This window comes from Prunus persica, chromosome G3, assembly GCF_000346465.2.
Source record: "Prunus persica cultivar Lovell chromosome G3, Prunus_persica_NCBIv2, whole genome shotgun sequence".
In the NCBI taxonomy this organism is placed as follows: domain Eukaryota; kingdom Viridiplantae; phylum Streptophyta; class Magnoliopsida; order Rosales; family Rosaceae; genus Prunus; species Prunus persica.
In genome coordinates this window covers 23,924,368-23,952,211 of record NC_034011.1, presented here as the reverse complement: position 1 = coordinate 23,952,211, position 27,844 = coordinate 23,924,368, and the positions used below count along the sequence as shown (strand labels likewise).

Genomic DNA, 27,844 nt, shown 5'->3' with positions numbered 1-27,844 from the left:
CATATCTTTATCAATTTCAATTGCTAATATGTTGATCTGGTTGGATCACATTAAAAAGAAGAACTTCAATTTTAGACCACTAGTTTTTCTTTTAAGATATCAAATTCAATTGTTGAGTTTTGATTTCGTATAAGTTGAGAACATATATGTCTAGACACTCCACTCCCTCAACATTAGATATTTATATGAAACTATAAATTTGAATTATTGGTTAGATTCAAAGTGTTACCATATAACACCTATCTTTCAGAAAAGACAAGTTTACCAAGACATCCTTAACTAGTTAATCCTTATTAAGATAAAATTAAGGTGAGACCAAATTAGTAAAGTGAGAAGCGCCGTCAGCCCCACAGAGGGTTTCTCGTCGGCCCCACAAAGCTTATCTGACATGAGATTGTACGGACTGTCTGCAATCCTGTGACTAAACTGAGACACCACCAAGTGTTGGGCCTTTTCCGCCAATCTCAACTCGACAACGCATTCGCCCAAACCACCCGGTTTCCAAAAACCACCAGATTTTCTCTGTCCCTCTCTTCCCCTCATTCTCTCTTCTTTTTCCCCATTTGTGTTGCACAGCGCCTTTGCTTACTAAACCAAAAACACTTCCCAATACAAAAATAGGAAGAAAAAAAACCCAACACATTAAACACCCACTATCACATAAAAAACAACCATCTCCATGCTTCCTCTTTTCATCTAGCTTCTTTTCTGGTATCAACCAAATTTAGGGTTTTCTTTCAAATTTGGTATATTTTTCATCTATTTGGTTTCTAGGACTATATATAGTAATTTCTCTCCCTCACTTCCCTCTTTCCATTTTTAGTAATATAAGAAAAAAGAGAGGGAAAAAAAAGAGAGAGAGCGAGAGGGAGAGAGAGAGAGAGAGGGAGAGAAAAAAAAAATAATGGGAAGGGGTAAGGTTCAGCTGAAGCGGATCGAGAACAAGATAAGCAGGCAAGTAACATTCTCGAAGAGAAGGGCCGGATTGCTCAAGAAAGCTCATGAGATCTCAGTTCTATGCGATGCTGACGTGGCACTTATTGTCTTCTCCACCAAAGGGAAGCTCTTTGAGTATTCTAGTGATTCCAGGTTTGTTACGTTTTCCTTCATCACTGTGCTTCTTGAGCTTATATATCTTTCTCTGGGCATGGATCTTTCTGGTTTCTTGTTAGTGTTCTTTGCTTCCGTTAATCCAAAAATATTTATAAATTAATATAGTACAAAAAAGCTAAGCTTAAACACCAGTACTTAGATATATGCTCTCTCTCTCTCTCTCTCTCTCTCTCTCTCTCTCTCTCTCTCTCTCTGTATTTGTTTGTACTAAGAGGTCAAGATGCAGAAAGTCATGAAAAAAAATGTGTAATCCCATATAAAAACAAAAGCTTTGTAATATATATTATCTCTTTGATCAGCTACAAATAATTAACAGAAACAAAATCTTCTTGTTTTTGGTTTTTATATAATTAATTGCTTTGTTTCATTTCTAATTGATTAGCTTATTGTCAGAGTAAGTACATAGAGTCCAGGTTCACTCACAATTCACAGACGTGTACTTACAGGCCAAATCAAGAATTGGGAATTAATTAATTTAATTTTGTATGCAATCTAAATTCTTAAAATGGGTATTTTTGCAGCTTAGTAGTTGTATATATATGAAGATGATATAAGACACTGGCATTATGTACCATCACTGTCTCAGAAAAAGGGTTTTGTACATCACATGTACACCCAAAAGAGGAGGCAGTACTTATTTTTTTAAAAATAAAATTAGCACTTATTTTTTTATTATTTATTTTATAAATAATAATTTGTTTACAGGTGTTCGACCCGGGTGAGGTTTCATTGAGCAATGTGTCATGATGGGAGTGGTGTTTTCGTTGGTTTTGTTACCTAGTATATGAGCATCTTGTAGATCTTCAATATCTATGCTGGTTGTTTTGTTTGTGCACCTAGCTAGGAGGAAAAAGCCCTCTTCCAATGATATAGGTTGTCGAAAAGGTGCGTAGGGGAAGAGAGAAAAGCAAATGTTGGTTCGTTATGTGAGATTCCCAAAAGGATTTCCCATTTGCGTCTAATGTGGTTAATCATTCAATTAGACAAAACCACAAGATTAGGGAACCGGAAAGCAAGTATTATTTTATGTAACTATTTTTTAAAAATGGATATCTGTTCATGCTTACATTAGCTAGAGATTTTGATTAAGCTTGTTAAGTTAATCTTCCCAACATGTGTGTATGTTGTGATTCATACACATACCTTTACTATGGAGGTTGAGATTTCATACATTTGGAAAAACATTTTATTCTAGTATGAACTTGCCTAATTGATTTTGGGATATGAATGTTACACCAATGTTAGCTAGGAATACTTGTAAATGCAATTTTTCTTTTGTTATCTTTTGTGTAGTAATTTACTTACGCTTCCCTTCCGAACCACTTTATCTCATGGATTAGATAATAATCCATCATATGTTGAACTTGTAATTTGCGTTTCTTTAAGGTTCTATCAATTAACATGAGTGTGGATTAGTAACATCGCATGGTACTAACTAGCTATGTGGAGACTATTGAGATAGAATGAGATAACAACTCGTCCCCTCCACATCAAAAAGGAAAAGATTTGGGGAAGCATAATCAAGTTAGCCTGAAGTAGAAGTTTTATAATATGCATGATAGCGTATAGGACATAATAGATTGTATGCATAAAACCTGAAAGTATTATGCCTTATCACATAAAACATTGATCGAGTATAGTAACTGTCTAATATGTGAGGCGTAATACCTTGGTTATGTATATCATTGAAGTCTTTAAAATGCTCAAATTTATTGAGGCGGCTCAGCAGAGCCACTATTGAGTCTGGAGTGGCCATGCTCCATACATTTTAAACACTCATTTGGTGTAATACAAGCTATAGTAACCTTATACTCATTTGGCTAAAGAGTTTCAGCTACTTTCACATTTCAGACACATAGAATTTACCTAAAGCCATCTTGGCGTGTAAAGACAAATGATTTTAAGGTGCCGAGCCTAGTAACGTGGGCTTATAACTAAATAGGGCATTAAAGTGATTGCAATGTGACGGAGACTAAGCTAGGTCGACAAAGAAAAAGAGAGCATCGATATGAACTATTACATTTTATCACTTATAATATGTGAGTTGAACTATACTACGTGTTTGAATCTATGAGTGAACTTTGTCCCTAAGCACTCAAGTTATTATAATATTTGTCTAACGTATCTATCTACTTCTCCTTCTCACAGGTACATGTGCTCCTTAAGTTAAATGAGGAGTAATTAAGGGGGGGAGGGATTTTAATACCAAATTGTGTCATGATATTATGATACTATTGTTAACAACCTAGTGTCAAAATCCTTGTTAACCATTCTTTTACATTTTAATAAAGTCTGAGTGATTAATCTCGAAAGTATTGTCCAAATGACTAAACTTCATAAGCTTCATTGGCTTGTCATTCTGAAAGCTTTCCTTTTTATAAAGCATGGAGAGCATCCTGGAGCGATATGACCAGTATTCGTATGCAGAACAGCAACTCACAACTGATTCCGAACCACAGGTATCCTTTCATACATGCAGCTCATCAAATAGTTATATATATCTTAAAAGATGACTAATTGTATTAAATAGGTTTTTTTTTCTTCTTGTTTTTGTTAAGATTTTGTTACAAAAGTTGGACCTTCAGTTTTCCCTCTCGTTCGAATGCATGTCCTTTAATGAACTCATGAGCAAAAGATGGATTTAGAGTTTTATCAGTAGCCTTCTAAAGATTAATTTGCACTTTTGAAGAATGTAAGCCCTGTATATACTGTGTATAGGGAAGCTGCTGGTCTCTGGAATATCCCAAGCTTGCAGCAAGGATTGAAGTCTTGCAAAGGAAACTAAGGTATCATGCCAGTTAGCACAAGAAATTATTTAAGCTATATATATATATATATATATATTGAATGTAAGGACTTTAAGAAGGAAAAAGCTCTGAGTTGAGGACAAGATGAAAAATATCATGACAAAATGATCATGGTGAACTTCATTAACCTTGTATTTGACACCGATTTCTCCAGGCATTTTACTGGAGAAGATTTAGAATCCTTAAGCTTGAGAGAGCTTCAAAATTTGGAGCTACAGCTTGAGACAGCACTTAAGCGCATACGAACAAGAAAGGTAAAGTGCATATAGCTAAGCAAGCTTGTCAACTCAATTCGTATATATGGTTTTCGGTTTACACTAATCATATGGATTTTGGCATTTGCAGAACCAACTGATGCACGAATCCATTTCAGAGCTGCACAAAAAGGTAGAAAGTTTCTCATGGGCATGTCCGGAAAATGTGATATATACTATATATATATATATGCATGGTTTTCCCCTGCTCATGTGTAGACATGCATGGTCGTGTCGTAAATGATTAGCTTAATTACCAGGTGTGCTTGGGATAAAATCAGGGTTAAGGGTCACTTGTAGGCTATTTTAATCCAAGATGAAATTGGTGTTAATTATATTTGCACGTCATCGATCTCACATTATAGGAACTTGTTTGTTACAGCAAAAGGCACTGCAGGAGCAAAACAACTCGCTAGCAAAGAAGGTAATAAAATCATGATATCATATAATGGCCAGAGAATTAGCGTTGATCATAAGCTCGTTTAATTAATTAAAAGTTGTGGTATATGTTTTTATATATGACCCCCAGCTGAAGCTGAAGGAGAATGAAAATATGCTGGAGGTAGAGCATGATGGTCAGGGGCGGCAGGTAGAGCAGCACCAAAGTAACCAAGCCGCCCACAACTCATCCACCCTCCTGCTAATGCCGCCGCCGCCGCCCCAACCCCCGTCAACACCGGCACTACTTGCTTCTCTAACCATTGGGTTCTCTCTCTCTCTCTCTCTCTCTCTCTCTCTCTTGATGATACAGTTGACGAATATTTGGGTTACATGCAAAAAAAAAGCAAGTATATTGAGACTGTATGCAAATATTGATGCAGTGGGGGAATCCAGGCAAGAGGAGGGATGGAAGATGGTGATGATAATGACGGAAGAACTCAAACTCGGCCGCCCACTACTACTAACACACTCATGCCAATGTGGATGTATCGCCATTTCAACGAATAATGGGCTTGCTGGCCGGCCGGCTATTCTCAAATAAAATTCTAATGTTTTTAGTTGTGGAGGTCGAAGAAGATACATCGATCACAATTAACATTCAATTTACCTCTACTGTAAAGTTTTATTATTATAAAGAATAAAAACAACAATGTTTCTTCAAACTTGTAATATTCTAAATTCTAATCATATTGGAAGAAAATTTGACATGGCTAATTGTGTACTTGACTTAATTAGGGTTACAAAATAGCAATTTTACATAACTACAAGAGATTAACCCCTTACAATCTGATTACAACAATTTTCAATACCTAATTCATAACCAGATTGGAAATAATAAAGTGATTAATAGACAAATTATTGACATAATGATTGTCAATTTTAAAATCTGGTCCAATTGATTCTTCACTTCCTATTACTGGTGGTCTCATCGTCTTCATATTCACAATCATCACCCTCAAGCACATGCTGCCTGCAGGAAGTAAAAAGTAACATGGTATTTCATCAAAGATAAACATAAAGAACAAAGAAGCAATTCCAAACCAATGGAGACACTGCTGCAAAAGCTCCCAAGGCACCAGAGTTAATGAATATTATGTGATCAACAAATTAAAAAGCTCTTTGGACGAAAGAACCTCTATGAACATGAGGACCTTTCAGATTTTAAATCATTGCCACAACACTCACACATAGGTTAACTCAAAATGTGACAAACTCTGGTGCTCTTTCAAGGTAGTCCAGTTCCTATATTTATATTCCATTGATTGTGTGTGACATAGATTCTACTAACATTTTCAGTGCTATCAAATTTAGTAGATTTTATCCTAATTTTATGAAGGCAGAAAAACTAATATTACATAAATGTGGAATTAGGCCATGGATAGAAAGGAATACCTCAATCTTTCACAGAGGCGTGCTAAAGCATCTGAACCTGTTCTAGACGCAATGTCCTCAATCTCAGAAGCATTCTTTAGATTCACGCTATCCGCAAGCCTAAATTCACACAACTCCTTCAAGGAACATGCATCAGTCAACACGGCTGAATGGCCACCACCAGCTGCAAGTTTCCGCACTTCCCCCACGCACCTGCAATGCATACTTCAATCAAAATACTAATCAAGATTGCCAAGAAAAACCTGATGAACAATTTATTTGTGCCTTACCAATCAAGCGGGGATGGATACCAAGCATAAGTCGATTTCTCGTTAGATGCCTGACCATAGCTATTGTAGCCCCATCCATGAATTCTTCCATCCCTTGTAGAGATAAGTGTGTGGGAGTGTCCACATGTAATGAGTTGTACACTAGTTGGAACAACTAATGCAGGGATATTCCGGAGAAAAGACTCAGACTCATTAGCGGTGCATGAAAAGAATCCAGTGTCAGGGCCAAGGCCTAACTGCCCTGATCGACCACCACCCCAAGCATAAAGAGCTCCCTTCTGAGTCACGGCACATGTATGTATACCACCGCATGCAATATCCTTTATGAATATTCCATCAAGTGCGACCACTCTCCTAGGCAATAACTCTTTCTCCCCAGACTGGAGGGAACAATGCCCAAGTTGACCCATGTTTCCAAGCCCCCAAGTATACCTGTGAGGGCCAAATAAATTTATTGTGAGGAAGAATTCCGCAAAGAAACTAAAGTTAAACAAAACAAAAGAAGAATAAAGTATGATAACTGTAGCAAGGATCTTTCAGCTGCTACAACCATTGCTGGCTGCATCATGCATAACAAATATAAATTCAGAAATGTATAGTAGCAGAATGCAGCATCCTGTCTCCCTTAAAATGTGAGATTCCCATACGAAGATTTTGCAAACCTTCTGAGTTAAATGTGCCATGCGGACAACCACAATACTCAAGCTTAAATATAGAACCTAATCTCCATCTAAGAATTCCTTCAGATCACTTACACCTCGCCTTTTTCAGATATAGCTGCAGTGTGGTACTCCCCGCATGACACTTGGGTAATCTTCACAAGCTCAGGAGCATCATCAAGGAACTTCGCATAAGCATTTATTATACGAGCCCCCTGTAATCCTTCACATGTAAATCCTCTGCCAAGCTGACCATATTCATTATATCCTGGTGTACCAGCACAGTAATTAATTCTGATTAATTAGAGGCGGGAAAACACAAGCTTCAGTTTTCTATTCATATTGTCAGGTATATGTATCTATCACCAAATTGCAATACAAAAATCAACTCTAACAGATATACTCAGAAGCTGCTTTCAAAAGAAAAATGATATTATAAGAAACTAACAAATGGAATATGCATTTATAAGGGTGGAGGTAGACATAGCAAATGATCCTAGAATCACAGTTACCCCAAGCTTGTAGCAGGCCATCGTCTGATAAAGCCATCACATGAACTGCCCCACAAGACACTTGACGGATAATCTGTAAAAAACTTTTTGGTAAGTAACAAGTATTAAATTTGATAACCATCTTCAATGAAGCATTTGATACAACAGGAATTCATCTTTTTCTCTTGTGGGTTTTGGAGTTGTGATCTAAGACTAGTTGTCAAACTTTTAAATGCATTGCCTGCAGTGGCAGCAGAGCCTAGTAGCTGTTCAAAGTAATCCCTTGACTTTGATCAACCAGCCCAGCTAATGACAATTGATCAAGGTTTTTAAAATCAATTACTGCCTCAGCTTTTTATTAAGAGAACTTATTTACTTGATAAATGAAATCTCCATAGTTGAAACCTGATGAGCTCATCTTACTATCCAAATAATATCATAATTCTAAGACAAAAAATTCTGACCTAAAAGGAATGCATAATCAATAAGAGGTAAAGCATACCGTGTTTGGAGTGAAGGCGCCCCAAAATAAACGTGGAAAATTTGATCCCTGTAATGAGAAAACAGGGAAGAAAAAAAGTAAACAAATTACAGTACTATCTGCCAAAAAGGGATGAAAACAGGAATGATGCTGAAGAAATTCATAGTAGGACCTGATTTTGCCCCCAAATCCAAAGCCTTCTTGTTGAGACAGATCCATCATTTTCACGAGGTTCTGCAATAGCAGCGGTACAATGTGCTCCACAAGATACAGATTTCACAAACTCTGTCTGTAATTGCTTCACTTTCTTTGGATGTTTTCTTCGCTCCTCAGTTCCGTCTCCCAATTGACCAAAGTCATTAGCCCCTGGATCAATTGTTTACACATTCAGGTTATCTAATGCTCTCAGCATACGCACATCAACCAAACACAATTTTATATGTACTTTGTCAACCACCACAAACATATGGCTTATTCCTATCACTATAATCAACCATTTCCAAAACGAGAACCGGCAATTTGATTTCACAGGTCTATTAATACAAACTAAAATCACTAACAACCAATATTCAAGACGGTAAACGGTTCATTTCCACCATATGCAATTGATTGAATTCAGAAATGGAAAACCAATTCCAAAAGTAAAAAGCGACGGACTTATCAGCCAAACATGCCTTTGAATTTACTCTATCACCATAACCAATTCCAAAACGAGAAAGGGCAATTTGACTTCACAGTCCCATTATCCCATATTCAATGAATTGAATTCAAATTTGAAAACTTTATAATTGTAAAACCAGCATACCCCAAGTGAAAAGCGATCCGTCTGAGGCTACAGCGGCTGTGTGCTCGCGGCCACAGGCAATGTCCAGCCATCGCGAATTGGCCCCAGCCGTACATCCAAAAAGCTCGGGCTTGAGCTGCTTTGGGATCCTCAATTGCCGCTCCTTACCATTGCGACCCGTCTGCCCAGACTGGTTATAGCCCCACACGTAAATTGCACTCTTCGTCGGAATGCTCACTGGTCGGTTTCGACCCAATAGTTCATCTATGTCCATTTTCATGTATTGCCTGCCCCTGAAAACGTTTATTGCTTTTAGCTACGAGTGTTCGGTATGGAAAAGAATGAAACCAGAAATTGAGCAAATTCTAATTCAATTGAAGCAGAAAGTTGCAAGCTTTATAAGATTGGTTCTTCGTTTGGTTGCAATAGATTGCATTCAGCTACGAATTTGACACGGAAATGAATGAAAACAAAAGTTGAGCAAATTCTGATCCAATCGAAGCAGAAATTTGAAAGCTTTGAAAGATTTGTTCTTTTGTTTGAACGCCGAGAAAGGTGAATGAGGCGGTGGAGCTCTGTTTGATTGGATTCTAGGCAACCAAACAGAGACACAGAGATGACTGATGAGGAGCAAAACCGAATTTCCGAGAAAATGGAGAAGAGTGGATACCTGAAAAGAGTCAAACTCAAAGAGGAAGGGAGGAAGGGAGGAAGGGAGGAAAGAAACCGAAATTATAATTGCCGTTTATAGTTGGTGGAAATGTTCCGCGAAGCTGGGAGACGGAGACGGAGTCGGGTCGGGTTACGTGGTTGAGGCCCACATGCTTCACGCTTAAGAATTTTCTAGAATCCATACTAAAATTATTTTAATTTTATAAATTTATAGAATTCTTTTTTGGTAAAAAATTAATGAATTTATAAGTTATTTGGACAATTACATTCTGAACTTGAGAAAGGAGAAGTGTCTAGGTTCAGTGAATGAAACTTGCACCGCATCAAAAGTAAAAATAAAATCAGTAAACTCTACATAATTCTAACCTTTTTTTGCAATTTTTTTCTTTCTATTTTTTCAAATTTAAGGAGAAGTTTCAACGAAGTGACATATAATAAGTGAGTTAAGTTTCAAAATTTTTACACAAACGATATTGACGAAGGAGATGACGTTGAGTGGACATATAGAATAGATTTTCTTGGAGCCATAGTTTTTACGCTACCATATGTATTTTTACGCTTATGTATGTGTCATTTCAAGCTTAGCTTTGTGGACTTTTTTCGCCGACTTTGAGAGGTACGTGGTAGGTGGTGAAGCCTGAACAGGAGAGAGATAAAAAAACAAAACAGAAAAGGTGGTAGAAGAAAATTGAAAACGTTCACGAAGTATCCGTAAAGCCACAACGCGTAGAATTGTCTTCTTCTCTTGTCCAACTCTCCAAGTCGCAGCTTTGATAAACTGACAGACGGGTAAGCAATCAAAGCCTTGTACTTTAGATTCATTTCATTTGTTTCATTTCATCAATCTTTGTATGTGTGTTTGTGGGTTTATATTAAAACCATCAATCTTTGTAAGATGATATGAATTGTGAATTGGGTGACCCCTGATATCTGAATTTCCGGGAATTGTATCGAGCACCAATTTGATGTGTTAATTTTGTGGCAGAAAACACTGCATAAAACTATGGCTGGTGGGTCAGCTGCGAAAAAGCTTATCCAAATTGATATCGTTTCAGATACTGTATGCCCTTGGTGCTTTGTGGGCAAGAAAAATCTTGACAAAGCTTTAGAGGCATCTCGTGATCGATACGACTTTGAGGTTATCTTCTTTCTTGTTCTTGTTGTCATTGTTGATTTTGTTGTTGTGTTCTTCCATCTTAAACTATTGTTGTCACTGTACATAAATCAGTTTTTGTTCCATCAATCCTAAACTACTGTCACACTGTACATAAATTGTTGTTCCATCCAAAACTATTGTTAGTGTATAAATTTTTTGCAGGTTAGATGGCATCCATTTCAACTTAATCCTAATGCCCCTAAAGAAGGTGTTGATAAGAAAAGGTATTATGAGGAAAAATTTGGGTCTGGCATGTCTGGACGGATGGAGTCTCGGATGTCAGAGGTATTCGTGTAATTCTATGGATCTGTCTATATATAAAAAGTACAACATTAACATATATGCTTACCTCTGTCATAGTATGGTGTGCTAAATGAATGGCCTTGATTTGGTTGCAAGATGTTGTCGGGTCTGTCTAGTTATTCATTCTGTCCCCTTTGAAAATTGCAGATTTTCAGAGGCCATGGCCTGGAATATAACCTGTCCGGACTCACGTAAGTTGAAAGGATATTACTTTTTCTTTTTCATTGTTATTCTGACAGTGTACACTGTAAACAACAGATTGATAATGGAGGGAAGGCCTGGAAAAGGAACTAAATGATAGTTTATGTATTAACATTGTGTCAAACATGTACAGGGGGAATACTCTAGATAGCCACAGGCTTATATATTTTGCTGGGCTTCAGGGTCATGAGAAGCAACATGAGCTTGTTGGTGAGCTATTTCTTGGATACTTCACACAGGAAAAATACATTGGGGACAGGTAATTAAGCACAGTTTTAGGTCACTTTTTGATTACCTTTATATCTGTTTACCTTAAGGTTGTATATAGTGATTTCTTCTCTACAAGTTTGCGGCATGTGTTAAATGTAAACATTCTACTTCTTTTCAAATATCACATGGTATATGAGAGAGTGTGCTTCTGTCTTTTCCTGTAAAACTCACCAGTCAAATGAAAAATGAAAGATTGTCAGCCCACAGTTTGCTGTATCATTTCTCTTCTGAAGTTCTGAAGCATCAAGCATGTTGTATTTGTCGATCGTGTTTGTTGAGAATTGGATGCTATATATGTTCCTGATCAGAGTAAACCAATATATGACACTTCCTTACCCCTAAGATGATAAGGTAAAGAAGGGACGTCAAAACATATATTTCCTGAAAATGGTTACGGGTAGTTTTAACTTTTATGGAAGAACAGCCTAGAATTAAATGTTTTTACATTCTAAAATCTGAATTAAGAGGCACAAATATTTGCAATTTGGATACAGGGAATTTCTTTTGGAAAGTGCTAGAAAGATTGGAGTAGAAGGGGCGGCAGAGTTTCTTGAAGACCCCAACAATGGACTCAATGAGGTCTGTTCACTGATTCCTTTGTGTCACTATTTTTGGCTGAGTATTTGAAGATTGGAGTTGAACTGTTGAGCTAACTGATTCAAATCATAAGATTCTGTTTTCTTGCGACCAAATTGAGCATTGTGTACATTTTACTGTGCTCCTTTTCCTAAAATTAGAATTTCTTCAATATCTTTGATAGAACTGACCTTGTTCGTTATGTAAAATGAAGGTCAATGAAGAGCTCAAGAAGTACACGAAAGACATAAATGGAGTCCCACATTTTCTGGTGGGTGATGAAAACTCACATTATGAAAATTGAACTTTCGTTTGATTAGCCCAATTAATAGACCCATTACTTATGAATCATTTGGCTGTTTTGGCAGATTAATAATGGAAAGCAGGAACTAAGTGGCGGTCAACCGCCTGAGGTGTTCTTGAGAGCTTTTGAAGCAGCCACAAAGTGATGCAGCCTCACATCTAAAAACATTCACTCTCCATCTCCAATAAGAATGCAACCTTGGAAACATATATTGAATGCATATAACTAATAGTTTTCTCTGTTTTGGGTAATGTAACTAATGTTGTGTGAATCTTCTCATGATGTGAGAGTTGTGATATTGTATAGGGTCCAAAAGGTGTGAGCGAGTTAAACAAATAGTTGGGATTTTTATGGCTGTTGCCTGGCAATGCCAATAGTTCTGCGGAGTGTAATGTGCATCAATGGGTTTGCTTATATAACTGGTGCAACTCATGCGAATGATAATTTGGATTTATATATCGTAGACAACGTTATTAAAAACAAATTCTTGAAATTCATTTTACAATCGTTACTAATACTATCTCCTTGTTTTCTTTTTCCTTTCAACTAATTGTTGAAATTATGGTCTCTGATCCCAATAATAGTTGATATCCAACAACATTGGCCCCAAAATTAAAGAAAGACATCGAGCAACATTCATGGTCAAGGTTGGTTACATGGGTCGAAACCTAAAACAACAAAAAAAACCCATTCATGGTTAAGGTAGCATTGAGCCAAGGCTTTGTGGACTTTTTCTGTTTTGACTTTGAGCTACGTGGTAGGCGGTAAAGCCTTCAAGTGGAAAAGGAAAAAAAAAAATGTTGAAGTCCACAAGGTATCCGTAACCCTCTCTCCTCCCAAGTGGTGGGCAGCTTTCACACATTTATGGACGTGTAAGTAATGACTTGTGAGCAAACTTTCATGAAACAAAAACATACAACTTCAAATCCATCTTTACATGCACATTTGGGTTGACATTAAAACAGTTAATATATATATTTGATGAATTTGGTGGCTCTGATATATATGTCATGGTTGCCATATTGGCAGCAATTGTTTGAGTGCCAGTTTCACCATCTAGTTTTGAGTGTTAAATATTGTTAGGGATACAGTTGCAGAGATGGCTGGAACCAAGAAAAAGTTTGTGGAAATTGATATAATTGCAGACACTGTGTGTCCATGGTGCTTTGTGGGCAAAAGAAACCTTGACAAAGCTCTGGAGGAAGGTAATGATCGATACGAGTTTGAGCTCAGATGGCATCCATTTCAAATTGATCCTGAAATCCCTAAAGAAGGCACTTACAAGAAAGAGTTTTATGATACAAAGATGGGCGCTGATGTGGCTGAAGTGTTTGAGACCCGTATGGCAGATGTATGTAATATATACATAAAGTACTTCCTTATCCCCGTTTCATCACCCCCCCTCTTTCTATCTCTCTCCTCATCTGATAGGCGATATGAGGAGAGAAATAGAGAGATCGGGGCAATGAACCGGGGATAGGGAAGTTTTTCTCCTTATTTGGTTGCTAGTTTTAAGTGGTATTCATTCTTATGTTTCCTTTTCACAATTTGCAGATCTTTTCAAACCATGACATGACTTATAAGATCGATGGACTCACGTAAGTGCAGACATTGATTTTTCTTTCTTTCATTTTTCAGGCTGATTGTGTGTTTGTGCGTGTGTAAACAAACAATTTCACATAGAGTGAAAGCATGGAAACAAGGATTTTTTCGGTGGTGGTTTAATGTGTTAACAAATATTGTGTAAAACATGTGCAGGGGAAATACTATTGAGAGTCACAGGCTTATATATTTTGCTGGGCTGCAGGATCGTGATAAGCAACATGATCTTGTGGATGAGATCTGTCTTGGATATTTCACAGATGGGAGATTCATTGGGGACAGGTAAGATTGCATATGGGGAGGATTCATTAATCTATTCTTAATTTTCAAGCAATGGCTATGGATGCAAAGATATGTTCTAGGTTAAGTACTTCTACATCCTTAATCTGATGTAAAACTTGAAAGAGGCACAAACATTTGCAATTTGGGTGCAGGGATTATCTTCTGAAATGTGCTGAAAAGATTGAAATAGAAGGGGCAGCAGAGTTTCTTGATGACCCCAACAATGGGCTCACTGAGGTCTGTTCTTCACCAATTCCTTCATGTTCCTATTATTTTGCAAGCCAAGCTAACATGTTGAAGGACAGCAAAAACCAGATAGAGGATTGTGGAATTTTTGTTATGATCCTTTGGTTCCAAAACAGGCCAAATTAAAACTAGAATCCTGCAACAGCCATTCCTTTCTCAGAAATAAACCAAACCCCAAACTTTTTTCTGTATATTTTTGAATGGAACTGATCTAGCTCATCATGATACAATGAAGGTCAAGGAAGAGCTTAAGAAGTACTCAGAAGTAAAAGGAATCCCATACTTTGTGGTGGGTGATGAAAATTCACTTCTTTTTTTCTTTTCAAAATTTGGGTTTTGTTTGATTAGCCAAATAGATCCATCACTACTAATCATTTGGTTCTTTTGGCAGATCAATGGAAAGGAAGAATTTGCTGGTGCCCAACCAACTGAGGTCTTCCTAGCTGCTTTTGAAGCAGCTACAAAATGATACTTCACATCAGCATTCACTCTCTAGCTCCAATAAGAATGCAAACCTTGGAAATATGTTTTAAATGCTGAGTAATTTCCTTTTGTTAAACAATTTTGTATGTTGTGTTATTAGAGCGTAATCGGAATCATTGATTAAGTGAGATCATATTTGAATATGCGATCTTGATTCACGGTCTAGTGACATATTAGATATCCGGCAAGAGAACATTCATCTCGATACAACTATCCTAATGTGTATAACTTTTTATCCTGCTTTTACATATATTGTATGGGCAAATACGCAGACATATCTCAATCCTTGTGTTATTGAGACAAATAATTAGGACAATGTTGTTCAGTCTTTCCTTTCTAATACGAGATTTATAACGTTGTAAAAGTTGGGCTTATAGCAAATCTTTGTTGAATGGAAAGATGAAGACTGGTGTTTAAGAGAGACCATGAAGGGAGAGAATGTGCAAAGAAGAGATGAGAGGTGTGAGAGTTTGATGGGTTCTGAGGGAAGTGAAAAATTAACTATAAATCACTTTTCTACATCACAAAAGGCAATTACTGTTCAGAGAACATAGCAAGGCAAGAACTACCACATAAATTTCTTTTCATAGAAAAATTATATGGAATAAAATGAACTTACAACAATGGTCATCAGAAACGAAGTTTATATGTACTATGATCAATGACACTTTTTGACATGTGGTATTCACAATGGCATCACTTCTTTAGTATGCTCTCTCTTCAGCTGTTGTTGGCTTCATCAACGACACAAACCTTTCAATCGTGATTAAGTCGTTTCATCGAATACCATCACCTACAAAAGCCAAACAAATAAAATCCAGAGTCAAAATCCACATTGCAGTAAAAAAGAGTCTTGCTTTAAATTAAACTAATCTTCACTTGAATGTAGATCAGAAAAATTATCAATCCATTAGTTGTAAAATACCAAACATGTATAGGACTATAGTAAAGACAAAGGAAGAACTATTCTAATAATAATAATAACAAAATAACACTAATCTAAAATTTCAGAAATATTGGGACATAAAACTAAAAGCTGAGCCTACCTAAAGATTATCATCACTATAAACGAAATATTAACTAAGAAAACATAAAAAGTAAGAGAATTATTGTTACCTTGCCACAAACAGGGCAGCTTTCACTTCTCTCCATCCACTCATATATACAACCAAGGTGAAAATGATGAGAGCATTTTGTCATTATTTTGGGATTTTCTGGAGTATATTCTGCACACAAGGGCAACGAAAAAAACATGAGAATTCATATTTCAGACGTTATAAACCATCAGGGTACATTTTCAGAATCATAAACCAATCAAAGTTGCCACAAACGTTACAAATTGACGTAAGTGTTCAAGTCTTATTTCCTAACAAAGCTAGCATTTGGCGTGAATGCTGCATCTCACTACCCGACCCTTCCCTTCTAGCTTCAGGTCCAGTTTACTGAAGGGGCACAATATTTTTGGGGGAGCAAAGCAAAGATAACATGAACAGGACAGTTGATTCAATTCAGCAAACAAACATTTGCAATTAACAGAATGAAAACAGGACTGGGTCATCATTCATGTTAAGTAGTATGAAGTGGAAATGACCATCAGACGCACAAGGTGAGAAAGAAGAAGAAACACCAATAAAAAAAACCCAAATAAAAATACCTTCAAGACATGTTGGACAGACATCCTCGTCTTCTGATGATATATAAAAGTTCCCAACTATGGTTGTAGCTTTTGCTGATGAGAACTTCATTGAGGACTTGGAACGATGTTCTTTTACTCCATCTTCACAAGCAGACCCATTCCATTTTTCTCCTGTACTCAAACATTCAGAATCTGCATCAGTATCACTTCTTAGAGGTTCGGCCTCCTCATGAGAATGACTTGAGCCTTTCTCACGCCTAGAAATCAACCCATCCCGTTGCAAGCGGATGTATCTGGGGTCAGCATCATAAGGCAAGGGCCTTGGAGGAGAACGATACATGTCAGATATAGAGTTGTCTAGTGATGCTGAGGACGTCATTGATGCAGCCCCCTGAATGGATGATGGGATTGAATGCACTTCTCCTCTTCTGAATAATGATGTATACTACAAAATACGAGAAGATAAAGGGTTATTCTTCCATCGTAAAGTTTAAGTTTTCACGATTAATATTAAAATTGTAATTTATGGAATTAACTCAATCTCTTGCTGAACTGTTTTACAGGCCAAATCTCTTACTCAAAGCAACTGCATAAACCTTTGCTTTCCAGAAGAATATAACCAAATCACTAACCTTTAAAGGAAGACTCATAAGTGCCCACACACAAACCCCAATCATGCAAACACTTTTTAAAGTTCTAACAGTCAAGCTTAATAATGAAAACTCTTCTCTTAAAATCAAAAAAAACAAGAAATTCTTCTCTCTCATTGTCTCACAATCTATATAAGATGCTCTCAGTGAAGACTTACAAGACAATAGCAGATCAGTGAGGGCACAAAAGCAGCACTGTCTCCAGCAAAATTACCAATAATAATGCTCTTTGGCATACAGTTCCATAAGATATTGGTAATGAGGTTGAAAAGAAAATTCAATTTCATACATAAAAGCAATCAGCTTGACAGTGTGACAAGAGAAGCAGAACATCAAGATCATCTACCAAACAGGAAACATAGAATTATGTCCCACATCATAACAACTAATAGTAATGCATAAAAAAATTAACTAGTTCAGTAGCAAGGATGATGAAGGCATACCACATTTAGAAAGTTCTCAATAAAGCAACTAAGACAGATACAGTTCCTATATGCAGAACTGTTTGGATTCACATAGTCTTCAAAATCCTCAGCATTCAAACAACAACAAACAGAACCCATTACGTCAGCTTAAAAATAAACCTCCACAACAGTTCCCCACTCTCATCAGCCGAAACCAATCAAGCTCCACTTGTGCATTAAGCAAAAGATCTCTAGGAGCAATTATTGTACTTTGACAAGTACGAGAGAGGACACAAAGCTCGCAGAAGTCCCACTGCCTCCGCGGACCAGTACCCTCCCTCTTTTATCTAACAATGTTGGACGCCTTTGTGGCTCTGATATAACTTAGGGTTATATTCTTCACCTGTGAAATAGAAGACAGTCATGTGTAAGTTTCAAACAACAATATTGACAAGGGAAAAGGCTAATACTCAAGAGAGTTGTCCTCTAAACAGATCTACTAGAACTAAAGCAGAAAACACATGCACACATGCAATGCGTGTCAACTACTTTAATGGTACAGAGAGATCATAGTTTTGAAGCGATTCAATTTATCATTGTCATACTCCCTGGGAAATATGCAGGCACCTCACTAGTTGCAGCTGTAATACCATGACTCCTATGGAGTTGAATATGTCTTCAAAATATTCGGAGAAACATGAAAAATTTGAGAAAATAGTTGTGATTATGAAGTTTCACAACAGGGATGTTTTAAGATACAATTTCCCCTCATCTGTTATAAAAGCCAGTAAATTTAAATTTCCCCTTATTCTCGCCCTTCCTCCCGAATGGTGGTGAGGAAGAAAGGCATATCAACCAGCATAAAATCCATAGAAATTACAGGTGGTTATCGTAATATGCTACTTTGTTGACAAGCTGCCCAGAGATTGAAGGTCAAGTCAGTCCATTCAAAATTTCCAGAAAATAAAATAACAGAATAGGGAAAGGAAAACATGCAATTATCCCAATTTTAAAGATCAAAAGTAATAGATCAATCTAGAAAAACACATAAATCAATGTAATAAAACAGACCCTTTTGAATATATCAAATTTTGGATCATCAGAAGGTTCACAAAACAAAACCCTGTTGCAAATATCAAATTTTGCTACAACCAGAATGTTCAAAGAATAAAAACCATCATCAGCAAAAACAAATAAATAAAATCTAACCCCTTTGCAGATATCAATTCAATTCTGATGCAATCAGAAGATTCAAAATACTGCAAAAGACCAATAATTTAAACAATCACATAAGAAAGAGAAAGAAAAGAAAAAGTACCTGAGATAGGTGGGACAAAACTGGAAGGAGAGAGAGATAGAGATTGATCTTGGTGGGTGGACAAAGACAGGGACGCCGAGGAATCGGAAACTGAGTAGAATTTTGGATTGGATGTTTGAATAAATATATGCTTCGAAAATCGGATACTAAATATGGGGGATTTCGAATTTGCAAATTAGCTCTTGGATTTTGCGGTGATAAAAGCTATGAATGCGCGGAATTTTAAAGTCACACCTTAATCTTTCTCCTGACAGTGGGTGGAAGAATCTATCCTATTTTAATTCCATAAACAATCGAATTTAACTTTAATGATGATGTCGCAACCTCGACCAAAAAAAAAGAAGAGAAAGATGATGTCGCAACCCAATCCCCAACAAAATATAAAATATAAATTCTATATTGATGTTGGTTTTTTATTGGACAAACCTTAATTAAGGATGTTAATAATTCTATATTTTTAAAAAGAAATTCTTAATGATACTATTATCATATATAAACTTTTTTTAGTACAAGTCATAGTCTAAATTAGAGGGAGGGTTCTTAGTACAATTATCATATATATTTTTTTTCTTGGTCTTGAGAGCGACGCACAAGGGATGGTTCTTTCTGTTCTCTATCGTGATGTGGATCTCTCCTCCCTTGGTTGCTTGATCGAAGACTGTAAACTGCTTTTGCATGATAATGTACTTGTCTGTGTTGTGCATGTTTTTCGAGAGGCGAATAGTGTGGCTGACCGTTTAGCTGGATGGAGTCTCCTCTTTTTTGGCTCCTTGATACTCTTATTCAGGATTCTATTTGATCTTGTGGTTTTGCTATATCTTTGGTATGTGTGGTACTCTTTTTTATTCCGGAGTTTTGTCCTTTGGGGTTTTTCCTGAGAAGGTTTTAATGAGGCTACCTTAGGCATGCATATGCCGTATAATTCATTATTCTACTTGAATGCAATTCGATCACTTTCTTTTAAAAAAGTCTAGGAGGAAGGGGATTTCTCACACACACACAATTATGATGTCATGAGGATTCAAACCTGAGATATCAAATCATCATTTTTATTAGTTGTGGTAAATCTTGTGTTTAGTTTTATTCATTCAATATTTCTTGTATAAAAATAAATATAACAACTTCCATAATAACGGTGTGTGTGAGTTTCTCTCTCTCTTTCTTAATTTTGACAAAAATAAATATAAAAACTCATTGAAAACCAACAAAAACGACAATGGTATGAAGAATGCTACAGTGCCAATTTTGGCAATTTCCCTTTTTAGTAGGGTTGGGGCAATAGTTCTTGATGACCATAGTGGAAACTATTGTGATGGTCTATAAAAGATCAGACTTGCTTCTCACGTCGGCCTTGTATGGCATTCTTCCTACAATTAGTATGCTGCCGACAGAGCTTAAAAGGAAGAAAAAAATATAAAATTTTCGTGCAAAAGATATTAAATGAAGTGTAAATTAAAAATTAATTTTAATCGCTTGAGCTACAAGTTATTACGAAATCTTTAATTTATGTTTCATACAACAAACCCACTGCAAAATTGGTCATATTGCTTCAAAGTTCATAATTATACAAATGATAGTTTCAACCAGAAATATTCACAGGAAATAGAAATGGACAAACACAAAACTACCCCTGACAAGCACCAAACACCAAACACCAAACATTTATTTTTTAATATTTTTGGTTAAGTGTCCCAGCTTAATTAATCTATGACCAAAAACTTCACACATCACCGCATGTCGTTTTGAAGCATTAAACCGGTTAATAAATTGTAGTGCCGATTTGAATAAACGACAGACTTTTTCTCGTTGCCTTGCTTGCCTCTTAAGGTCAAATTACCGTTGTATTACTTTGCATTGCATTTCTCAATTTGAATATATTTCTTCGCCGGCGACCCCTCAGATCTAGTTGTTCCTCTCCAATTTTCGCAATTCGAAACCCTAAATTCTCACACTCGGAGCAGACCTCAGTGTCAGTGTTAGGCTTTTGAAGTAGTTTGAGCTCCAATCTCAGTCCGTTAGTGTGCAGAAATTAGGGTTTTTATTATTCACCGCAGGATGGTGATTTAGTTCCCAAAACTCTTCTTTTTCTGAAGAGACCTAAAAGCCTAAAAGAATGCAGGGCTCGTCGCAGAGCTCTGTGGCTCAGCCGGAAGCCATATTGCAATGGCTTCAGAAGGAAATGGGGTACCGGCCCTTGGGTCCGTACAGTGCTGCTAGCAAATCTCAATTGCCCTCAATCGACTCGCTGAGGAAGATTTGCCGGGGGAATATGATACCCATTTGGAATTTCTTGATTACCCGCGTGAAGTCGGAGAATACGGTGAAGAATATCCGGAGGAATATAACTGTTCATGGCGGCGGCAGCGGTGGCGGCGATAGTGGTGCATTGGTAAAATCGGGGAAGGAGGAGGGCGTAAGGAGTAAAGGAGGTAGGAGAAAGGAGAAGCTTGGGGAGGGTTCGAGTGCGGCAGAGACTAGGGAGGCTGCGCTGCAAGAGAGGGACTTGGCGTCAAAGGAAGTGGAGAAGTTGAGGAACATTGTGAAGAGACAAAGGAAGGATTTGAAGGCCAGAATGTTGGAGGTTTCAAGGGCAGAGGCCGAACGGAAGAGGATGCTTGATGAACGCTCTAAAAAAAGGTTTGGGCTTTTGTGGATCATTGGCATAATCCTGAGTATATAATTTAATTCAGTTGAAAACTTGTTTTGTTTTCTTTCTGAAATTCTGAAAGAAAGTTTGCAAAATTCTTATATGTGATCAACATCGTTATCAGAAAGACATGAACTATATGACTGGTTTAGAGTGTCGGCGCTATGTTATTCCTCTTTGCAAGGTTTGTTTGAGAATAGTTTCATAAGCTAAAAATGATGTGAAGCATGTTCTGATGAGACTAACACTTGTTCCGAGTCATTCAAGGTGGACTCTATTGATATATGCTTGATCATAATGCAGGCATAAGCAGGTAATGTTGGATGCTTACTATCAACAGTGTGATGAAGCGGAAAAGATATTTGCAGAGTATCATAAACGTCTTCGTTATTATGTTAATCAAGCAAGGGATGCTCAAAGGTCAGGTGTTGATTCATCTCTTGAATTGGTTAACAGCTTTAGTTCAAGCAGTGAAAAGGAAGCTGTTTATTCAACTCTTAAGGGCAGTAAAGCAGCAGATGATGTACTTCTTATTGAAACCACTCGGGAAAGAAACATCCGGAAGGCCTGTGAATCTCTTGCAGCACATATGATTGAAAAGATTCGCAATTCTTTTCCTGCATATGAAGGAAGTGGTGTTCATTTGAATCCTCAATTAGAAACAGCCAAGTTAGGCTTTGATTTTGATGGGGAATTACCTGATGAGGTTAGAGCTGCGATTGTGAATGGGTTAAAGAGTCCTCCTCAATTGCTTCAGGCAATTACTTCATACACGTCACGGTTGAAATCTCTAATTTCCAGAGAAATAGAGAAAATTGATGTTAGAGCTGATGCAGAAACTTTAAGGTAAACACTTTCTTGTCACTTCTGTTGGGGACATAAAGCTTATTTCATTTTGTCCTTCACATTTCTTATGTGCTGTCAATGTTTCCCTAAGCTTCTACAGGCAAGGCTATTCAACTACGATATTCCTTCTTGGTTTTTTAATTTAATATTTCCTGAGTCAATACTTGTGGATAATATGGTCTCCCCTCCCTCTCTTATCAGGAATAGTTGCAGTGCTTGATTAAATAATAATTGCATGCTGTATTTTCAAATTTGATCATTCTTGTATTTGAATTCTCATATCTTCTCCATATCCTTGATTCACGTTTCTTCAATTCCTTAATCAGGTACAAGTATGAGAACAACCGAGTTATCGATGTTTCTTCTCCTGATGTGAGTTCACCGTTACACTATCAACTTTATGGTAATGGAAAGATAGGAGTTGATGCACCTTCTAGAGGAACTCAACTTCTTGAACGACAGGTTATGTTCTTTTCTAGATAGTAGCCTTGACATTGATTTTTAATTATGATCTAGTCACTTATGCCATTCATCTTAATATTCTCATTTTTTCACTACATGGATATACATTACTCTTACTTTTTCTTTAATGTGTTTTCCCCTATAAAGAATAGTCCGCCGAAACCCTAATTCCATTAAGACCATTCTTTTTTTATACTGAAGCATAGATTTTTTGGTCAATAAACGAAATCATAGTTGGGTTCTATTTTCACCTTACATTTTCTGCTTTTGTTTTGTCTTACGAATCATGCATTGTTTCAGGAGTTTAAAATTGTTATTTTGCATATGTTGTTCACAGAAAGCACATGTTCAGCAATTTTTGGCTACTGAAGATGCACTGAACAAAGCTGCAGAAGCTAGGGATCTGTGTCAAAAACTTATAAAACGCTTGCATGGAAATAGTGACGCAGTTTCTTCAGGCACATCACAAAATGTGGGCAGTCTTAGGCAACTTGAGGTAAATCTTTCTTGGATATTAAATGGCTAAATTAGCAATACTTTAGGTGCAAATAGTGCCAATGATGAGAGGTGTGATTAGTTTCAGTATTTTGATCCTTGTTGATTTGAATGTCATAAAAAGTCATTTGGGTACTCTATGGTAGCTTATTTCTGGTATGTAGTTAATTATCATTTGGTGTGTTGTTTTTACCATTTTTCCCTATTATTTTTGTAGCTGGAGGTTTGGACCAAGGAAAGAGAAGTTGCTGGCTTGAGGGCTAGCTTGAATACGCTGATGTCTGAAATACAACGCTTAAATAAATTATGTGCAGAAAGGAAAGAAGCTGAAGATTCATTGAAAAAGAAGTGGAAAAAGATTGAAGAATTTGATTCCCGCAGATCGGAACTTGAAATCATATACAGTGCTCTACTAAAAGTAAACATGGTAAGCTATCTCAGCTTCATTAATGCCTGTAAAACTGCAAGTCACTTCATATAATGGTACTGTATTGTCCATTTCTGGTCATTCCATGAAATTGTCGGCTCATTCTGTTTTGAGTTCCATATGAAAGTTCATATATATCATATAAAATATCGAAGAAATTTTTTTATGTCACCCCAACGAGTTGATGGACTTTTTTTTTATTTAATAAAATTTCAGTACCCACTTTTGTGCCATATTTATCATGATGCCCAAAGATCCTATTTATGCCTATAGGTCTGGGCTTTTAGCTCACCATGAGGCACTTCAATTTCCTTGGAACTGATACACAAATGATATCACCAGTGGCATAGTTTTCAGTTGGTATTCATATATACTTCAATAAAGGCAGCTAGGATACTACTTCTCCATCACCTTTTGTCATAGATACTTTCTAATATTATATTGTAAACTTGGCAGGATGCCGCTGCGTTCTGGAATCAGCAGCCATTAGCCGCACGGGAGTATGCATCAACCACTATTATTCCAGCATGCACAATAGTTATGGATCTTTCAAATAGTGCAAAAGATCTTATTGAAAGAGAAGTTTCTGCTTTTGATCAAAGTCCTGATAATAGCCTCTACATGCTTCCAGCAACTCCACAGGTTTGTCTACTACAATTTGTGGCTTTATCGTTATTAAATATTCTTGGTTATTGATCGTTCTACTGATCAATATGTTTGGTTCTAAAAAAAAAAGAAGTAAAAGTTAATAAATCTGTTTCTTTCCATTATCAAGTTTTAATTAGTTAATTTGACTATGATATTCAACATATATGACTGCTGTAATATGTTTAAGGTCTCGGTTATTCAGAAGTTTTTTTGAATGTTCTTTGGCTTGAAAATACATTATATCTTTTCATGTTCGCCTTCTGGATCTGTTTTCTGGACACTGTGTATGGTGGGGAAAGGCGTTGGAACATAATGGAGAGAGAGAGAGAGAGAGAGAGAGAGAGAGAGAGAGATCTTGAAGTTTGAATGTCAAGCTTGGGCTTGCCCCAAAAGAAGTAAAAAGAAACCTACACTATATTTCGAATTGTATACTCATAAAGGAAAACAAATTAAGAGGTGCTTTATGTTGAGCAGAACTGGACTAGTCTGGTGGTAAAGTAGGATTAGACCACCAGGGAAATACTGCTTTCACTGGGGAGCTACCTAAGTACCCTTGATTTAATTATCCTCAGTGCACTCCCACCCTTGATTTTGTTATCCCATTTGCACTCTTCTGTGTATATAACTGTTAATGAAGTAAAAAGAAGTAAAAATAAACCTACACTATATTTCGAATTGTATACTCATAAAGGAAAACAAATTAAGAGGTGCTTTATGTTGAGCAGAACTGGACTAGTCTGGTGGTAAAGTAGGATTAGACCACCAGGGAAATACTGCTTTCACTGGGGAGCTACCTAAGTACCCTTGATTTAATTATCCTCAGTGCACTCCCACCCTTGATTTTGTTATCCCATTTGCATTCTTCTGTGTATATAACTGTTAATGAATTTTTTATCAGGCACTACTGGAGTCCATGGGTGCAAGTGGGTCTACTGGACCTGAAGCTGTTGCAGCTGCAGAAAAGAATGCTGCTATATTAACTGCAAAAGCAGGTGCCAGGGATCCATCAGCAATACCGTCCATATGTCGAATATCTGCTGCCCTTCAGTATCCTGCTGGTGAGTCTTCGGTCATCTGGTACAACATTAGAAGCATGTGTAAGATTAGATGCCACTGCCTCCATTTGAGGCTTGGTTTTGGGAGAACTAGATCCTCTCCATCTGGCCAGTTTCTGCCAGAAAGCTTCTCTCTATTGGCAACAGAAGATCTCTTTTGCCTTCATTTTTTAGTTGTGTATGTAATGGTTTGTCAATTACACTTACAAGAAAAACAAAAAACGTCAGTATAGCAATTAATTGGACAAGTCCACCGAAGGGTTAGATTTTCTGCTGGGGTGGAGATGCTGTTACATGATGGCCTGGAAGATTTTTGTTCTGTTTAATTTTAATCCCAAGTAGGACACTGAAAATTGATCTCTCTTCCCTGTGGTGGGTGAAATAGCGTGTCATGATAAGAAATCATCTTTTGTAGCCACTCTTTCCTGGTATGAAGGAGTTTGGGTTTGAGAATGAAAATAGAACTCTAATTAAATTGGCGTCTAATGAATCATGAAATTGTGCTCTCTCATTATCCATACATGTCACTTGTAACTCCATAATGTAAAGCTATCGGTTTGTCTTTCTACATTTGCTTCATAATTTCAAGTTTGTCTAGCTTGAGTTTAACAAATGCTCCCATATGCGTTTTTTTTCATATGGTATTTTTAATTATCTCATTGTTTACTTTTGGATTATGTGGATGCCATTTTGTGCCCGCTTAATGGGTGTTTTCAATTCTTTTTTTATATCTTATTTAACATGAACAGGTTTGGAGGGTTCAGATACTGCTTTAGCATCAATCCTAGAGTCCCTGGAGTTCTGCTTGAAACTTCGTGGTTCTGAGGCTAGTGTGTTGGAGGACTTAGCAAAGGCAATCAATTTGGTCCATACACGGCAGGATCTTGTTGAAAGTGGTCATGTGTTGTTGAACCATGCGTATAGAGCTCAACAAGAATATGAAAGGTATAACCTCTCTTGGCCTTGTTTTAACAGGAATCTAGATTATGTAATCCTCCAAACTCCAAAGTTTCAGTAAGTAGACCCTAGTCAAACAATATGAACTGGAATTCCATTTTGAGCAAGAGATGAGGAAAATTCCAATATCTGTGTCCGATGGGTAACTGACAAAGTTTCTTTGACTACAGAACCATGCCTTTCTATTGGAGCGATTTTTTCTTTTTTCTTTTGAGATTCATATGTTTTGTTAGATGTTATGAATTTTTTTTTTTCATCCAAATTCTAAATACATTTACATTTTTTTTTCTTTCTTCTAATCTCCTGCCAATACTCAAGCCTCTCATAGCTCTGCTACTTTCTGTTTTTAAATGTTAATGTTCGTAATGAATGTGCTTTTCTTAATTTTTATTTACTCCTTGCAGGACAACAAGTTATTGCTTAAATTTGGCTGCGGAGCAAGAGAAAACTGTCATGGAGAAATGGTTGCCCGAACTTAAGGTTGCAATTTTGAGTGCTCAGAAGTGCTTGGAGGATTGCAACTATGTTAGGGGATTGGTGAGTGACCACCATCATCTTTCTACTTTAGCTGTATAAATTCTTAATAGTTTTGTTTTGCCTTTGCACTCTTTAATTGTCTGAACTGCAATATGTTTCTGCAGCTTGATGAATGGTGGGAGCAACCAGCAGCAACTGTTGTTGACTGGGTCCTAGTTGATGGATTAAATGTTGCTGCTTGGCATAATCATGTGAAGCAGCTCCTTGCATTTTATGATCAAGAGCACTTGTGAATATTATTCGAGTACTCGGGAAGCAAGATTTTCTTGGGATCTCCCTGGTTTTCCCATGTCATTTGCCATTTCAATGACCATATAAATAACCAACATAACCGGCAGGCAATACGTGTACGGGGTACAGTTAGCAAATGGAAGCATATACTGAGGATATCACTTCTATATTACGGTTTGAGGAGAAGAGAAGAGAGGAGGGTAGCCAGGCAGGAAGGATCTGGTCCTGATTTTAGTTGCTTTTAAGTTTGTTATACCGGAAGACCAGATTTTTTTAACTTTTCCAAATAACTTTTTGTACAGAATAGCAAGGATGTGTTGTATCATAAACTTTGTAGCTTGGTTTTTTGGTGGGTATTCCCTCGAGGATTGATTGATCCCCGAAAATGGAAGAGTGATTTGAACTGTAGAGATTTCATTTGTAGTCCGAATGTGACTTGGTCTTATTGAATGAAAGGGCAGCTTGATGACGAGCATCGTTGATGGTTCTTTCTGTTCTTTTTTTTTTCTTTTTTTCTTTTCTTTTTTCATACAGATGCATATGCAGATGGTGCTTGTGATTATTTTGCATTGTTTCTTCGAATTTGCAACTGATCTCTCAATATATTTTGCGCTGTATCACATTGTTTTGTTCTGCAAATGGTGCCACTCCAGTGCAATATACAAACTTGCAGTTGGGTTTAATCTATTGTTTGGTACTATTATTATGCTGGTCAAGAAACCAATAATTGCATGGACAGATGACT

At 36.9% G+C, this 27,844-nt stretch overlaps 6 protein-coding genes across 8 annotated transcripts; 4 read left to right on the top strand and 2 right to left on the bottom strand.

Annotated features, from left to right (window-relative positions):
* LOC18784509 (truncated transcription factor CAULIFLOWER A) lies at positions 422-5,322 on the top strand. The gene is made up of 8 exons (XM_020559852.1): positions 422-1,089; positions 3,497-3,572; positions 3,832-3,899; positions 4,075-4,174; positions 4,266-4,307; positions 4,557-4,598; positions 4,704-4,879; positions 4,996-5,322. The coding sequence occupies exons 1-8, from the start codon at positions 905-907 to the stop codon at positions 5,120-5,122; spliced, it is 816 nt and encodes a 271-aa protein (XP_020415441.1). The 5' UTR covers positions 422-904; the 3' UTR covers positions 5,123-5,322.
* On the bottom strand, positions 5,218-9,450 carry LOC18782602 (ultraviolet-B receptor UVR8). Of its 2 annotated transcripts, XM_020559851.1 has the most exons (9): positions 9,362-9,450; positions 8,713-8,984; positions 8,080-8,273; positions 7,929-7,976; positions 7,448-7,520; positions 7,032-7,203; positions 6,277-6,708; positions 6,008-6,199; positions 5,218-5,585 (listed from the first exon to the last, which is right to left on the bottom strand). In XM_020559851.1, the coding sequence occupies exons 2-9, from the start codon at positions 8,969-8,971 to the stop codon at positions 5,519-5,521; spliced, it is 1,437 nt and encodes a 478-aa protein (XP_020415440.1). In that variant the 5' UTR covers positions 8,972-8,984; positions 9,362-9,450; the 3' UTR covers positions 5,218-5,518. The 2 variants fall into 2 exon arrangements, with proteins under 2 accessions (XP_020415440.1, XP_007217882.1); XM_007217820.2 differs by having other exon boundaries at positions 8,713-9,412.
* On the top strand, positions 9,963-12,522 carry LOC18782702 (uncharacterized protein YwbO). Of its 2 annotated transcripts, none has more exons than XM_007215889.2 (8): positions 9,963-10,152; positions 10,349-10,501; positions 10,682-10,804; positions 10,970-11,013; positions 11,157-11,282; positions 11,788-11,872; positions 12,084-12,140; positions 12,238-12,522. In XM_007215889.2, exons 2-8 carry the CDS (start codon positions 10,367-10,369, stop codon positions 12,316-12,318), a joined length of 651 nt encoding a protein of 216 aa, XP_007215951.1. In that variant the 5' UTR covers positions 9,963-10,152; positions 10,349-10,366; the 3' UTR covers positions 12,319-12,522. The 2 variants fall into 2 exon arrangements, with proteins under 2 accessions (XP_007215951.1, XP_007215948.2); XM_007215886.2 differs by lacking the exon at positions 9,963-10,152 and adding an exon at positions 10,179-10,253 and having other exon boundaries at positions 12,238-12,455.
* On the top strand, positions 12,535-14,951 carry LOC18784385. The gene is made up of 7 exons (XM_007215993.2): positions 12,535-13,045; positions 13,265-13,524; positions 13,728-13,771; positions 13,932-14,057; positions 14,210-14,294; positions 14,539-14,592; positions 14,695-14,951. The coding sequence occupies exons 2-7, from the start codon at positions 13,273-13,275 to the stop codon at positions 14,770-14,772; spliced, it is 639 nt and encodes a 212-aa protein (XP_007216055.1). The 5' UTR covers positions 12,535-13,045; positions 13,265-13,272; the 3' UTR covers positions 14,773-14,951.
* Positions 15,266-19,197, bottom strand: LOC18784277 (E3 ubiquitin-protein ligase At3g02290). Its single transcript, XM_007217693.2, has 5 exons — positions 18,795-19,197; positions 17,516-17,879; positions 16,441-16,867; positions 15,903-16,012; positions 15,266-15,579 (listed from the first exon to the last, which is right to left on the bottom strand). The coding sequence occupies exons 2-5, from the start codon at positions 17,633-17,635 to the stop codon at positions 15,553-15,555; spliced, it is 684 nt and encodes a 227-aa protein (XP_007217755.1). The 5' UTR covers positions 17,636-17,879; positions 18,795-19,197; the 3' UTR covers positions 15,266-15,552.
* Positions 20,571-27,587, top strand: LOC18782615 (AUGMIN subunit 5). The gene is made up of 10 exons (XM_007217582.2): positions 20,571-21,431; positions 21,745-22,287; positions 22,614-22,749; positions 23,087-23,245; positions 23,462-23,671; positions 24,128-24,313; positions 25,218-25,377; positions 26,124-26,319; positions 26,736-26,868; positions 26,973-27,587. Exons 1-10 carry the CDS (start codon positions 20,908-20,910, stop codon positions 27,099-27,101), a joined length of 2,376 nt encoding a protein of 791 aa, XP_007217644.1. The 5' UTR covers positions 20,571-20,907; the 3' UTR covers positions 27,102-27,587.